Source organism: Citrus sinensis, chromosome 9 (genome assembly GCF_022201045.2).
Source record: "Citrus sinensis cultivar Valencia sweet orange chromosome 9, DVS_A1.0, whole genome shotgun sequence".
NCBI classification, from domain to species: Eukaryota; Viridiplantae; Streptophyta; class Magnoliopsida; order Sapindales; family Rutaceae; genus Citrus; species Citrus sinensis.
The window spans coordinates 9,740,153-9,755,889 of record NC_068564.1 but is presented as its reverse complement, the minus strand read 5'-3'; the positions used below and the strand labels follow the sequence as shown (position 1 = coordinate 9,755,889).

The following is a 15,737-nucleotide window of genomic DNA, read 5'->3' as shown; positions in this document are numbered from 1 at the left end:
CCCGCAAGTGCAAACACATAACTTTGCTTATTCAAGGGTTCTAGATGCAGTAGCTTCTAGATGCAGCCAAATTTGACAGTAACGTGGCACATAATTACATATGTGTTAAATTGTTTATTAACTAAGAGCACAACAATATTACAAGAGAAAGAAATAAAACAAATAGAAGACACAAAATCTAGAGATAAATTTTATTTAATTTCAAGTATATACAAATAAGATGATGAGCTCTCTTTTCATAGTCATATAACCATAAAAATGAAGTAAATAATTAGTAAATAAATACAACATTAGTCATAAGTTCTTTTAAGATAGTGAGAGTTATAAGAAATGAGGAGTTATTTGATGAGAAGATAAAAGATTGCTCTGATGAACATCCACATAAATTATAATTACTTCATAATATTCCTCCTTAGATGTTTATCTTACAAATAATATGTCTCATTGAAATCTTTGCTAGTAAAAACCTTATGAGAAAAAAACTAGCAAAGGAAAAAGAGTATACTATTCATTTGTGCCTTTGTACCTTATAGAGGTAGTGGTACAAATTGCCTCATTAAAGCTTTACTAAGAAAATCCAATGGGACAAAGGAAAAAGAATATAGTGCATAGAGTCTTCTATATCCATAACTCCCTTCCCTCCAATGAGAACACTTTCCCCCAAAGTGACATGGGTGCTTCAATGATTGATCATATTTTGTTTTAATCCTTTGGTTAAACAATCTACAAGATCAACACCATCTTTTTAAAGCTTGAATACATAATATAAAACCACCATATTGATTGAAAAATATCTCCATGTATGTATCTTCAGAATTTTGTTAATCTTCTTGAGTAAAACCAACCTTTAGCATGCATATCAAAGAAATAGTGTGATATATTTTTCATACTATTTTGACAATTTTAAGTTTATGCAGCATATAATATAATTTACAATTATGCAATTTTCCAATGCCTTTGTAGGCAGAAGTTGGAATAAAATATGGTTCTTCGGGACCAAGATATATACAATTTTAGAATAAAACAATTTTAGAATATGAAATACTTCTAATATTTCTATTATATTATAATTCTATTTAATAAATTTCAATTTATAAGTTGAAAAAGATTCGATTATTTCAAGGTCTTTCATCTTGAATTTTATTCATTCTTAAAAGGATAAAATTGTAACCTTAAAAGAATAAAATCGTAAGCTCTTCAAGAGTGTTTTCTATTTTTATATCATCAACATATTTTGCAAAAATTGCAAATTTAATTTTTAATTTTTAATAAAATCACATAGCGAAGTGGATAACAACATATCACACTTTTAACCTTAAGTCCTGATAGTTATAATATACAAAAGTATGATTATAGCTCTATCAAGAATATATAAAATGCAAGTGTTTTGATTTAATACTTCAAGTTTGATTTAATACTACAAGTACTTAGTTCTAGCATTTTATCATTCAAAGATAAATACATAAATTCTTTAATTTTATTTTGACGTAATATAGTTTAGATACAAATTTTATTAAGAAATTTTACGACTTTAGGTGTCTGGACTACATGTTAAAATTCTTTATATTTTGTTAATTAATTTTACATCTTCTAACATATGGACTACATGTCCAAATTTTGGTCAATTATATAAATCGATATTCTTTTACATTTTTTTGATTCAAGATCTTAAATATTTTATCATGACAACTCAATTTTTGCTGACGACAATCTTATGTCAATTTCAATTTTTCTCTTGCACCAAGTACCAACATATTATTGATTTGTCAATATATGCACCCAATGAGATCTTTTGAAACTTCTAATAAATATGTCTCTGTAATGGTTAAAGATCTCTTCTTTTTAATTTACACGCATGTCTTTTGTATGGCAATTTCAATCTTTTTATTTCCCACCATTTACCTCTTCAAGAGTATTTAAAATTCATTTTCTAGTTGGTAGGGGCAATATATTCAATAATTTAATAAAAATCAAATATTTTGCTATACATGCAAACAAGTTCTCTTTAGAGCATCGAATTATTTCACTTCAACTTCCCAAGAATTAATTTTTTTGCACCAATTGATCTATTACATGCTTCAAGCATTCATATATTTATTTGTCTCATCATTTCATTCTTTAAGGACATCATATGTATCAACCCACAATTATATTCTATTTGTGATTTTTCACTTTCATATATCAACAAATTCATCCAATAATCGATTAACAATGCACATTGTATAATAATCCTTATGATCTTCAAGTTCAAATGAATTTACGTAAATATTAAGACGAGGTAAAGTGATACATAAGATTATCATAAAATCAAATCATCCATCACGTATAGTTTTTCTATCCCTCATGATGGGAAGACCTTTTCATAAAATATAATACAAAATATTTATGCATAAATAATGGTGAATCATAACAAATAATAAATTGTTTCTATAAATTTATCTTTACTTGATTTAAACAAAAATAAATTATCAAGAGAATCTTCTACCTCTTGATTAAAATTCTTCTGAATTTTATATAATTTGATACAGCCTGATTTGCAAATTTTCCATTTGAACTTCATCATTTCAAACTATGTAAGAAACTTTAGACTTATTGAAGTTCTTCACAAATTCTTTCAATTTCTAATTTGTTCCACTTCACATGGTGCAATATATCTATTGCAATAATTAATACTTAAATGGTGACCACTGCAATGTCAATAACTTTAATGATGGCATGTCTTGCACTAATCCCACAATTATTACTAATCCCACAATTATTAAATAAACATTCGCTTCAAGGAATGAAAATATATGACTATTAAGATGAGACCGATTCTTTACATCCAAATTAAAGCTTAATATCTTGTTTATATATAAAAGGAAACAATGGCTTCAATATACATATTGACAATCTTAGATTGCTATTGCTGGAGCATAAATGAGCTATAAAATATTTACACATACCACATGTTAATATATTCTTGATGATTTTCTCCTCATATACATATAAAAACAAGAAAATCATACCATGAGCTTTTGTTTGATCTTTTGATGATCACATGTTTTCTTTTATTTGTTTCAAAGAAACAAATTATCCATTTGGATATTCAATTTTCGCCCTTCAAGGAGATAAAATAAATCATCATTTTAATTCAATCCTTGAAACATCTTCCATTTATTATGTTATTTTTTCTTCAATTTTTTTTTCTAAGAAACAATTATGCCTTATTTATGTAATCATTTTGTACCTCTTTCTAGGAGATATGGAGAAGGAAATTCATATATAGTCTTATACCACATATACATAAACTTATAACATTTATTTATCCTTCGGGAAGTAAAATATACACTTAATAGTGAATCATTGATAAAATATGTTCATGAAGAATTATTCTAAAATAATTATGATGTTATTCACTACTGATATCTGTTTCAATTGAATAGGCACCTGACTGCCAGGAGTAATGTATACAGCTTTGGAGTTGTTCTTCTGGAGCTATTGACAGGAAGGAAGTTTGTTGACAAGACAAGACCAAGCAAAGAGCAATGCTTGGTGGATTGGGCCCGACCAAAACTAAATGACAAGAGAAAAATGCTGCAAATATTCACACTTCAGTATGATATATATATATATATATTCAATATTAGAATATGAAATAGCAATATCAATAAATGGAACAATAGATAAATCTAATTCTCATAAAATATTTGTAATGATTAATAAAGGAATGAATTCATAGATCCATTCTCTTAAATTAGAAAAAAAAACATATAATATAATTTTAGACAAAATCCAAATAGTTCAATTCATACCTTTATGGTTAAGATCAAAAGAGAGAAATCTACCAAACTATCTTTTTGGCTAAGACTCATACTGATACGTGTTGAATTATTTATCAATTAAGAGCACAACAATATAGTAAGAGAAAGAGGGAAAGCATATAAGATACACAATCTCTAGCAACAAATTTTATTCAATATCATGTATATACAAATAAGGAGATGAGCCTCCTTTTATAGTCACTTAATCATATAAGTAAAGTAAATGATTAGTAAATAGATACATCATTAGTTACAAGTTCTTATAAGACAATAGATGTTATAAGAGATGAAGAGTTGTTTGGTGAGAGATAAAAGATTGCTTTGATAAACATTCACATAAATTATAATTATACAAATGAAGTTTGTAATTAGAAACTATTGCACTCCCGATATCATGCATAACAATTGCAACAATCCAAAGTTATCTGTTTAATTACACAATAGTTCAAAATGAAAATGCATATATCTCAAAAAGAAAATTAATGAGAAGAAAAGTCTAATACATCGCCATTAGTTTTTTAAAATTGTGGACTGAATTAATTTAATTTCAATTAATTAAGTCATTAAAGTCTGTTTATTTTTTCAGCTTATTAAAAGTTTTCACTTATTAAGCTAATTTTTTATTTTTAGCTTTTTGTTTAATCTAAAAAATCTGAAGATATTCTCTAAAATATCTCTATCTAATTAATCTATTTTCATCTAAATAAAATTTAATAATTAGCATTATTATTTATCTCCATAGCTTATGATAATAGAGTAGTAGATTATTACTATTTGCATCTTTTTATTTTCTTAAATTAGCATTATTTATCTCCATAATTTTTATAAATATTTTTCATATAACTCATCATAGACTACAATAAAATTGATCTACATGTTTTGAATCATAATATTAAAGGATTGTTTTCACTTCAACATGATTTATGTAATGATTAAAATATAAATGTTATCTTGTTTATGTTCATCAAGATGTTTATTATTTCTTTAACATTTGAAATTTGTAAGGAAACCAATATAAAAGTACTGGTTATTTGACTTTTTACGTTGAGAAAAACAAAAAACCAAATAGCCCTACATTTAGTAAGTCAAATTTAATTTTGTTGGTACATGATTCAAAATTTACTTCATGGCATCAAATTACACTCCCCATTACATCATTAAAACACATAATCTACCTATATTCCACTAGAAATTTATTTTTCCGAAAGCCTGTTGACCTGAACGAAGACTTTTTGAGAAGGACATTTTAGCTTACTTCAGTGAAGAATATAAATCAAAAGGCAATTGGCTGCTGCTTGGACTACGCGGTTGTTCCGTGAAAAATAGGGTACCTGCAATTTTCTGTCAGCGCTTTCTCATCATTTTTTTTTTGGTTTACCGTTTTTCCCCGGCAAAGATCAAATGAATGTTGACTGCATGACTTATGTATTGTTGTTGTCTGTTTGGGATTCGCCAGAGGATTTTCTTGGCTTATGTCATATGCTAACCATAATCAACGCTCACAATGAAGACTTTACTAAGCTTCAATAATTGATGCTTATTATACAGATTAATATAAATTGGCATGGATTCCAGGATTTGCGATATAACAACATATCCTGAAAGCTTATGGTAATTACAATGTTATCCAAATTGTTCCCTATACTTGAATATGTAGCTTTGCTTTCTGTGATATTGTTTCAGTTGGAGCCTAGAATTGCTCATCATTCTAACAACGTAGTAATGGGGTGCATTGATGAGGAGAGAGAAGCGCTTCTCACTTTTAAACAGAGCCTGGTGGACGAATATGGCTTTCTGTCTTCCTGGGGAAGAGATAATGACAAAAGAGATTGCTGTAAATGGAGAGGAGTCCGTTGTATCAATAAAACTGGCCATGTCAAGGTGCTCAATCTTCGAAGATCCGACGATGAAAATTCTCGAGGGCAGGTCTTGAAAGGTACAATCAGTCCTGCTTTGCTTAAATTGCATGATTTAAGACATTTGGACCTTAGTAACAATCACTTCCGTGGAAGCCCAGTTCCTGAGTTCATTGGTTCCCTCAGTAAATTGAGGTACCTCAATCTCTCTTGTGGTACATCTTTATTAAAAGTACCTCGTCCATTCCGGTGCCTTTCAGGTTCAGGATTCGTATATCTTCACCTAGAAAACTCTAATTTATTTAGTTTGGGAAGCCTAGAGTGGCTTTCTCATCTTTCTTCTTTAAGACACCCTGACCTGAGTTACATTAATCTCACTAAATCTAGTGATTGGTTTCAAGCAGTTGCGAAGCTCCGTTCCTTAAAAACATTAGTCCTACACTCATGTGCTCTTCCACCTATCAATCCTTCGTCTATTTGGCACTTCAATTTGAGTACGTCTATTGAGACCCTTGATCTCTCCGAAAACAATCTCCCTTCTTCGTCAGTATACCCTTGGCTTTTCAATCTTAGTCGGAATATTCAATATCTTAACCTTGGCTTTAACTCATTACGAGGTTCAATTCCAGGGGCTTTTCAACTCATGGTTTCTCTTAGAACTCTCTATCTCTCTTCTAACGAACTTGAAGGTGGGATTCCAAAATTCTTCGGAAACATGTGTAGCTTAAATAGATTATTCTTGCCTAAAAATAAACTCAGTGGAGAGCTCTCGGAGATGATTCAAAATCTGTCTGGTGGATGCACGATGAATTCACTGGAGGGTCTATCTTTACTTGACAATGATATCACTGGGCCATTACCTGATCTTGTAGGGTTTTCATCCCTAAAAGTATTAATACTTGGAAAAAATCGATTAAATGGAACAATAAACAAAAGCCTCTGCCAGTTGTCGAAGCTGGAGTCTCTGTCACTTGGTACGAATTCATTCACAGGTGTTATCTGTGAAACTTTTTTTTCCAATATGTCCAACTTGCAGATGTTGTACTTGAATGATAACTCTTTGACTTTGAAATTGAGCCATGATTGGGTTCCTCCTTTTCAACTGAAATCGTTAAGTCTTGCCTCTTGCAAGATGGGACCTCATTTTCCAAAATGGCTTCACACTCAAAATCAACTTATCTCCCTTGATGTCTCCAATAATGGAATCTCGGATGCTGTCCCTGATTGGTTTTGGGATCTGTCCATTGAACTCGTTTTGTTAAATCTCTCTAACAACCAGATCAGGGGTAAACTTCCTGATTTGTCTTTTTTAAGATATGATGATATTGTTATAGACGTCAGTTCAAACCACTTTTGGGGCCCAATTCCACCACTTCCTTCAAATTCTACGTTCTTGAATCTCTCAAAAAATAAGTTCTCAGGATCAATTACTTTCTTATGTTCTATTATAAAAAACACATGGAACTTTTTTGATCTCTCGAGTAACTTATTATCTGGAGGGCTTCCAGATTGTTGGTTGAATTTTGATAGCCTATCCATTCTTAATTTGGCAAACAATAGCTTCTCCGGGAAAATTCCAGACTCGATGGGCTTCCTACATAATATCCAAACACTGAGTTTGCACTCCAATAGGTTAACTGGGGAATTGCCTTCATCTTTAAAGAATTGCTCACAACTGAGAGTTTTGGATCTTAGGGAGAATGCATTGTACGGTGAGATACCAACCTGGATAGGGGGAAGTCTTCAAAATTTGAATATTCTTAGCTTGAAATCTAACAATTTTCATGGAAATATACCTTTTCAGTTATGCCATCTGGCATTAATTCAAGTCCTGGATCTCTCTTTAAACAATATATCGGGAAATATGCCAAAATGTTTCAATAATTTCTCAGCCATGACCCGAGAAAAAAGTTCCAATCCTATCATTGGGTTGGCTGATAAAATCTGGATTCTCCCTAGATATGTATATATGTATAGTTATTTGGACAATGTTCTGTTGACATGGAAAGGAAGTGAATACGAGTACAAAAGTACTTTGGGACTTGTAAAGTGTCTTGACCTTTCGAGTAACAAACTACATGGAGCAATTCCTGAAGAGATTATGGATCTTGTGGGGTTGATTGCCTTAAACCTTTCAAGAAACCATTTAACCGGACCAATCACTCCGAAGATTGGTGAGTTAACATCATTGGATTTCCTGGATTTGTCTAGAAATCTGTTTTCTGGAAGTATTCCGTCTAGCCTCTCTCAGTTAAGTGGTCTTGGTGTCTTGGACTTGTCGTACAACAACTTGTCAGGAAAAATCCCATTAGGCACTCAGCTCCAGAGCTTCAATGCTTCAGTGTACGCTGAAAATCTTGAACTTTGTGGCCTTCCACTCGCAAATATGTGTCCAGATGAAGAATCAGCTCCAAGTCCAGGCACAGACGATGATTCAGACACTCTAGAAGATGAGGAGGATCAGTTTATAACTCTCGGATTTTACGTGAGCTCGATTCTTGGTTTCTTTGTTGGATTCTGGGGTGTCTGCGGAACTTTAATACTGAATAGGTCGTGGAGACATGGTTACTATAACTTCCTGACTGGTATGAAAGATTGGCTTTATGTGACAGCAGCTGTGAATATTGCCAAACTGCAAAAGTTCAGGAACTAATTAAACGGTAGTACTCCTTAGTGTCTAGAGTATTTTAGTAAAGATTATTGGCTCTCAAGTGCTTTTAATTTCTTCATCCTTAGACTTGACTCTTTCCTCTTACAGGCTTTGGTTTATAAAATTAATTGTTACCATTTTTTTTGCAGGGTCTCCCGGTGATGGCATCTTGTCATTAATATTCAGAGTACTCATTTCATTTTTGGAAACTTTCTAAAAACTAAAGTTGTGCTCTCATATGATGCTCATTGTATTATTGAGAATATGCCTAAAGAAACGTGGATGTGGTTTTCTTTAGTCCATCATCGATTTATGGATTTATTAATTATATGCTCTTGTTCGGATAAATTTTAGAGTAAATCAGAGGTATTACACCCAATTAGAGTTTAATTATACTACTAATTGGAATAAAGACAGTCAAATTCTGCTCTGTTATTGATCAGTGTTAGCATTTTTATTTCTTGGATTTTTGCGTGCCTTACACCTCTTTATTAGTATTGGATAAACTTATAACAATGAAAAAGAGATCTCGCCACAGGATGTTCAGTAAACATAAGCATAAAGCTAAAACACACTAGATAAAAATTAAAATAACCAAGCTGCATTTGTACTTTGTAGAGAACCTTGTAGCTTGGAAATCCATTAGCGCGGCTCACCATTTGATTCCGGAAAGGTATATAGTAATAATAATAATAAAAAAAACCTATTAAACCTAGTTAAGTAATATTTAATCTATTCCCTAACCTTATTAACGCAGTAGGTGGTGAAGTTTGTATGATTCGAGATCATTGGTAATGAAATGTGATCGAACTTTACAAGAATTTACACTCAATGCATTCGAATTGGTTATTAATTAAATTTATACGTAGATGAGATTGTAACAATGTTGATCAAAGACTAAAATATCATTTTTAGAGAAGACTAATTGACTTGAACAAATTTTGTTGCTTGAGGTGAGCGTGCTTGAAGAAACTTGTAAATGGTGCTCTTTAGCTCATCGGTCAGCATCTATGCTTAGTTAACATTTTTATTATTAGTCCACTTTGTAATAAAGAAAAAACCTATTAAATTTCCTGTGACGCTATATATATTTCTATTTCTTTTTTCTTTTAAGCTTGTTAGTCTTCTGAACTTGTAATTGGAGAATTTTGGAACTTTCACTACATTTATGGTTTGAGAGAGAAATGTCAAGTGTTCGATTTGTGGATTTGTTGATTTGTTTAATCAAATTTGAGGTATTTAAGTTTGAGAGTTTGTATAAGGATTTTGATACGTAAGCAACCTTCTAGTACCACGTGCTCCATACGTGTTAAATTTGGAGTGTTACAATCGTTATGTTTTACATATACAAATTGATTAAGTTGAAAATTAGGGTAAGATGATTAAGTTCTAGGGTTTTACTTAGAGAATTCAAGAGAGAAAAGATGAGAAATTTAAGAATTCAGAGGGGAGAAAGAAGAATTAACATGGGTTAGAATTAATTTTATTATTGCTCGCTTAAAAACATAATGAGAACCACTTATTTATAGTAGCTCAACACATTCCTAATTCTAATCTAATTAGAATCTTAAACTATAATTGCAATAAAAAAACCTAATCCTAATAGGAAAGAAGTTAAAATAAACTACTGTGGTTCTGTAGAGATCTGATTGAATTGCTAATCTTATAAAACCAAAACTCTGCCCATGATTTTTGACTAGGATCAACACAAGTTGCACACAAGCAATAAAATTGAACCAGAATCTATTCAATATCCTCTCAAGTCTCAACAGACATAACCACTCAAGAACAGAAATTTAAACAACAGAAAAGAATGAATCAGAAACAAAATCACAGAGAGAGCAAGAGATAACGTGGTTCAATCTTTTTCAAGACTTACATCCACGAGTGAAAACATCAAAGATTGTTTTTTTAATCGATTCAATGAAGAAACTACAAGTACTCAGAGTTGAGAAGACAGAGCTTAAGAATTAGCTTTCTCTCTCTAAGGTTCTCTCTCGAATACTCTCGAATCAACTCCCCCAAGTGAGCTGCAAAACCAGCTTTACATTACAGAGATGCACTCAAGTGATCACGTGACTTAGCACGCGCAATTTCTTGAATCTGTTATGAGTAAAACGCAAGCTTTAACGTCGTTTACAGTTAGTAATCACGAGCTCCCTCACGTGACTTCATAACGGATTTAACCGATAGCCCAATACACTGCCGTTTGCTCTGGTTTATATTTGAATTCATTAACTCTACAGGTTATAATAGATTCTAATATGATTTTGTTTCAAAATGAAGATTGAAGATCATCCACGGCAGTAGGAGATTTAAGTTGGATGACTTTATTGTGCGCGGAATGCGGAATCAAGCGCACTAAATAATTACAAAAAAAATAAAGAACACAATTATTTAACGTGGTTTGGTAATTAAACCTATATCCACAGAGGCAAGAAAGAATAATTATTTATTTAACAATTAATGATAATAATAGTTGTTCCATATTTCTAAAAAATTAAGATAAGGATAATTTCTCATTTTCTTGATGGAGGGAAGTGAATGACGTCCATTAAATAGACTAAGGGTCCTTAGCCTAGCCTATATACGACTTTCCGTGAGAATTACCCATCGAATTAAAGGCTATATAGAGGAATAGACTAGAAAATTCTAACCATTTTTTAAATTTACTTAAATAATAATGACTGGAGGCAGAGGTACGTAACTTATTTAAGTTTATAATCTAAAATATATTTGGAAAAATGCTCTTTTTATCCCTAAGGTTTGATACAATAGCCTATTTTATATTTATTATTTAAATAATAGTCTATTTTATCCCTATTTTTTAAGCAATAGCCTGAAACACCTTTTCATTAATTTACTATTATTATACCGTATAATTCATTAAGGGCAAAATAAGATTTCTAAATAACGATAAGTTATTTTAAAATAAACTCTCAAACAAAAATAAAAAATATTTATCTTTCTACATAAATTTAAAATTTAAGGATTACTTAAGAAAAAATAACATTAAATAATATGTAAAATATACATTTAGGATTAAAAAAAACCATAGATTTCACAAGCACTAGATTTTTTTTTTTATCCTTTAGCATATTTTAAACTTTAATATGGTCGAAATGAATAAATAAATGATCGATCAATACTTTTATTCTACCAAAAGTAATTACAGACTCCTTTATTTACTTAAAAAAAATACACACTAAATACATTTAAAAATATTGCAAAATAAAATATAATGCATTGGATTTTTTATTTATTTATCTTTTATCTTATTCTTGACCTTAATATAAACATGATTCTTGATGAAAAGAATTATTATTATTATTATTATTATTATTATTATTATTATTATTATTATTATTATTATTATTATTATTATTATTATTATTTTGGTGACTTTATTAAAAAAATAATTTAATGAACACACACACATATGTGTGTGTGTATGTGTGTATGTATATGTTGCATATTCTTTAGAATTATTTTTGTTTCATTAAGTTATACTTAAATTTTAAATTTATGCAAAAAAGGCAAATGTTATTCAATTATTCTTGAGATTTTTATTTTAAAAAGCTTTATATATTTATTTAACTAAAAATTCTATTTTTCCCTCAATGAATTATAGAGTAAACTAATTATAAATTCACGGAAGGATATTTTGGGCTATTGTTTGAAAAATAAGGATGAAACGAGTTATATTTTAAGAAAGAATAATGTAATGAGCTATTATACCAAACCCTAGGGATGGAAATTTTTTTTCTCAATATATTTCTATATATATTATTATTATTAAGCTAATAGAAGGATGATGTTAGAGCATCTTCAAAAGGCTTTATAAATTTTACTATTCAAATTGCTATTTGCTTACATATGTGGCAAATAGAAGAGTAAAAAAATATGTTATTCTCCAAAAGACTCTTAAAATAAAAATAAATTAATATTATTTTTATTAAATAGCTATTTTTTAAAGGAAAAGTGCAATTAAAGCACACCTCTCCCTCTTTCTCTAACAAAAAGTAATAAAATATAAATTGAAGAGTGAGAAAGTAACTCTCCAAATTTGAAGAGAAATGATCATTTCTTATTTGAATAATCTTAATTAGAGTATTTTTTTTAGCCCTAAATACTGATGTGACTCTTCAAATAAGTAATAAAATCTTCTTTAAAGAGTATTTTGGTGATGCTCTAATACATATGAACGTGCCTTGAGACACCAAATTCAGCGAAGCATTATTGCAAAGTCAACAGTTAACCATTCAAAGTCAGCGGACAATTACGTTTGGCCCTTGCTTGGAAATTTCTAATTTCAATGGCAGCAAAGTCAGGGGAAAATTAGTTGTTCAAAATCGATATACAAACATGGTGGCCCTAGCAAAGAAGATAACATGCACGATAAGGATAAAACAATTACCCTAATCTTTCTTTGGTGGACGTGTTAATAAAATAAAGACAGATTCTCAAAGAGGGCGTATCTATAGATGGCCGATTCAGAACTTAATTAAGATCGTACGTTAAATTTATTTTTAATTGTGACAGAGCCTCTCATGTTGGCGTTAATATGTAGACAAGTATGAATCTGATGCATAATAGTACTTTTGCAATTTTGTTTAATTAATTCTTAAGTTGAAATATAAAACAATTCTTGCCCAATCAACCACGAAGAATTAATACGCATTCACTTTTTTAATCTGAAATTTAAAATCAGTCTAAATTTGGCTGAAGTCTTAGCTGATAGTTTCAATACAAATGTTTGTATGATGTTTGTTTGTTTTTTTTTAATATCTATATCTATATATATGTATAAAGGTGGGACTTGAGGAGGTGATGTGACATCACCATTTCTTATATTTGTATATTCTCTATTATCTAATAAATAGAGAAATTTTCTTTTAAATTTAGCTTTTCATCTTCTCATAATGAATTTGATTGTTATTACATAATAACAATTATGTAAAGGTTTTAATTAGGCATTTTCTTTGTAATGAACATCCAAGGGAGAGTGTTATGAATTTATTAAAATAAATGTGGATGTTCATAACATATATCTCTTAGTCTCCCCACTATCTCTCATTAGCAACATTTAGCCTCCCTATAACTCCCACTATCTCACAAGGAATTATGATCCATAATTTTTCATTAACTTCATAGAGTGATTATGTAACTATAAAAGGAGAGCTCATCTTTTTGTTTTGTACACACACAATTGGAATGAATAAAATCACTCTATAATATATTCTCTCATTTTATTCTTTATCTTGCGTTGCTTCTTTATTTGTGTTGCTGGCTAATAGTTTTAATTTTTGTTTAAACCATCCAGTTTCCGACGGCCGCATTTGGATACTTCTAATGCATTCAACATTTCTAACTTTTATTGGTTGGTATACGTGTGAATGATAACACAATCCTCTGAGGTATTTTTTTTAATTATTAATGTTTGTTAATCTTTAAGTTTATATTAGAAATTATTGATCCTTATGTTTTAACATGTTTATGTTATTTTTTCATAATATTACAGATGTTGAATATAATTTGGAACCTATCAACAACTACAAAAAGGTATAAGGTTTGTACACTTAACTATACACATTAATATATATATATATTTAAAGTTAACAAACAAATAATTAATTTTCATAAATAACATTAATTTTATAAGGCTGCCTCATCTTAAAAAAAATTCAATTCATATTTTTTATCAGTTTTATCAAGTGTAAAGTAAGAAAAAATGATAATACAAAAATTATTTTTTCAAAGCCGCGTGAAGCGCGGTTCTATTTCCTAGTCTAAATATAATTGACATTATATTTGTTCTTATAAATAAAAAAAATCTTAAATATGGTGTTTAACATTTATGTCCTTATAAGTTAAAATGAATTAAGGGATTAAGTTTTATAGTTTAGCAAATAAGTATATTTAATAGAGATGTTTTGAGATATAATATTTACTTCTTCGTGCCTTTTCCTATTTATATAAAAGTTATAAAAGTTTACTCTTTATTTTTAATTTAAATGTAAATGTCTGAAAAATCAGATATAAGTTAAAAAAACAAACAAAGAATTTTAAAAAAGTTTGAAATAAAAAAAAAATTCAAATTTTAGACATTTAACCAATAAGCATCAATTTCATCTTGGTCAAGAGAGTAGTTGGCTACCATGAAATTTCTGATCCCTGTCTAGTATGGGCATGTCATGAATTAAGCTACGTATTTTAATTTTTGCCTCAAAAAAATTTCCATTCTTTATTCTAGAAAATTGAAAAAAAAAGAGTAAAAAATAGTTCACGTTGGTATTATCATTATATTAGTATTATAAACATCTCAACCGTTACTAAGTACTCTATGGCTCGGGTCTTTAGCAGGGTTATTGATAGGAATCAACCGTTTATTCGCTGACGCAGTATCAATCACCATTGGTTGTTCTTCCACTGTTTAAGATACAGATTTAAGAGCAAAGCAATTTGAATGCTTGTAATTGTTACTCTTGCATCCAATTTTCCCCAGGAATTACAGGATCAACAATCCCATCAAACATATTACTTTTAACGTGGCTTAACAGGGCAGCTCTGAAGATAGAGAAAAACAGAGGAGCTGGGTACTCGACCACTGCAGTAATCAGGTGATTTTGTCCATGATTTATTCAATTCAGTCTACAGTTCACTAAATATGAAAGGAAAGCATTAATAAATTATCAGGACAAGCTTTTTATAAGTAAATTTCTACCCAAACAAAACATCAAGTAACGACATATACCAAAACTGTAAACATCATAATTCTCTTATTTTCAATAAAATGTGTTTTATTTTGTTTGGGTAAACGTAAACCAACGCCAGTTTTATTTTGTTTCTATGAGGCTTTGTCATCATTTTGTGTGTTTACCATTGCAAGATTACATGGATGTTCGTTGTATGACTTTCTTTATCCATGCTCTGTATTGTTGTGTGTTTGGGATTCGCCGGCGAAGACTTTTCTTGGCTTTTCTTGACTAAATGCTCTGCATTTAGTCATCTCTCAAAATGTCATATCCTAACACATAATCAACGCTCAGACTGAAGACTTTTCGTGGCTTCAATAATTGATGCAGATTATACACAGTAGTATAAATTGGCATGGAGTCCAGGAGTTTCGATATAACAACATATCCTCAAAGCTAATGATAATTATAATGTCATCCAAATTGTTCCTTCTATTTGAAAATATAGCTTTGTTTTCTGTGATATTTTTTCAATTGAAGCCCACAACTGCTGATTCTAACAACATAATAATAAGGTGCATTGATGAGGAGAGAGAAGCGCTTCTCACTTTTAAGGCACCTTGACCTGAGTTACATTAATCTCAAGAGAAGGAAAGAGAAAGCGGACGCTAGGTTCTGTCCAGGGAAAACTTGTACGTAGCTTGTTATACTAGCAGTGTAAACTGATCTAGTC

General features: G+C 30.1%; 1 protein-coding gene across 1 annotated transcript; it reads left to right on the top strand.

Annotated features, from left to right (window-relative positions):
- The first annotated feature begins 5,380 nt into the window (after window positions 1-5,380).
- On the top strand, window positions 5,381-8,730 carry LOC127899737 (receptor-like protein EIX2). Its single transcript, XM_052433576.1, has 2 exons — window positions 5,381-8,319; window positions 8,459-8,730. The coding sequence occupies exon 1, from the start codon at window positions 5,412-5,414 to the stop codon at window positions 8,310-8,312; it is 2,901 nt and encodes a 966-aa protein (XP_052289536.1). The 5' UTR covers window positions 5,381-5,411; the 3' UTR covers window positions 8,313-8,319; window positions 8,459-8,730.
- The last annotated feature ends 7,007 nt before the right edge of the window (window positions 8,731-15,737 follow it).

What these genes read in the sequence shown, in the direction of transcription:
- LOC127899737 (XM_052433576.1), top strand. Translation starts at nt 5,412, where the DNA reads ATGGTAATTACAATGTTATCCAAATTGTTCCCTATACTTGAATATGTA.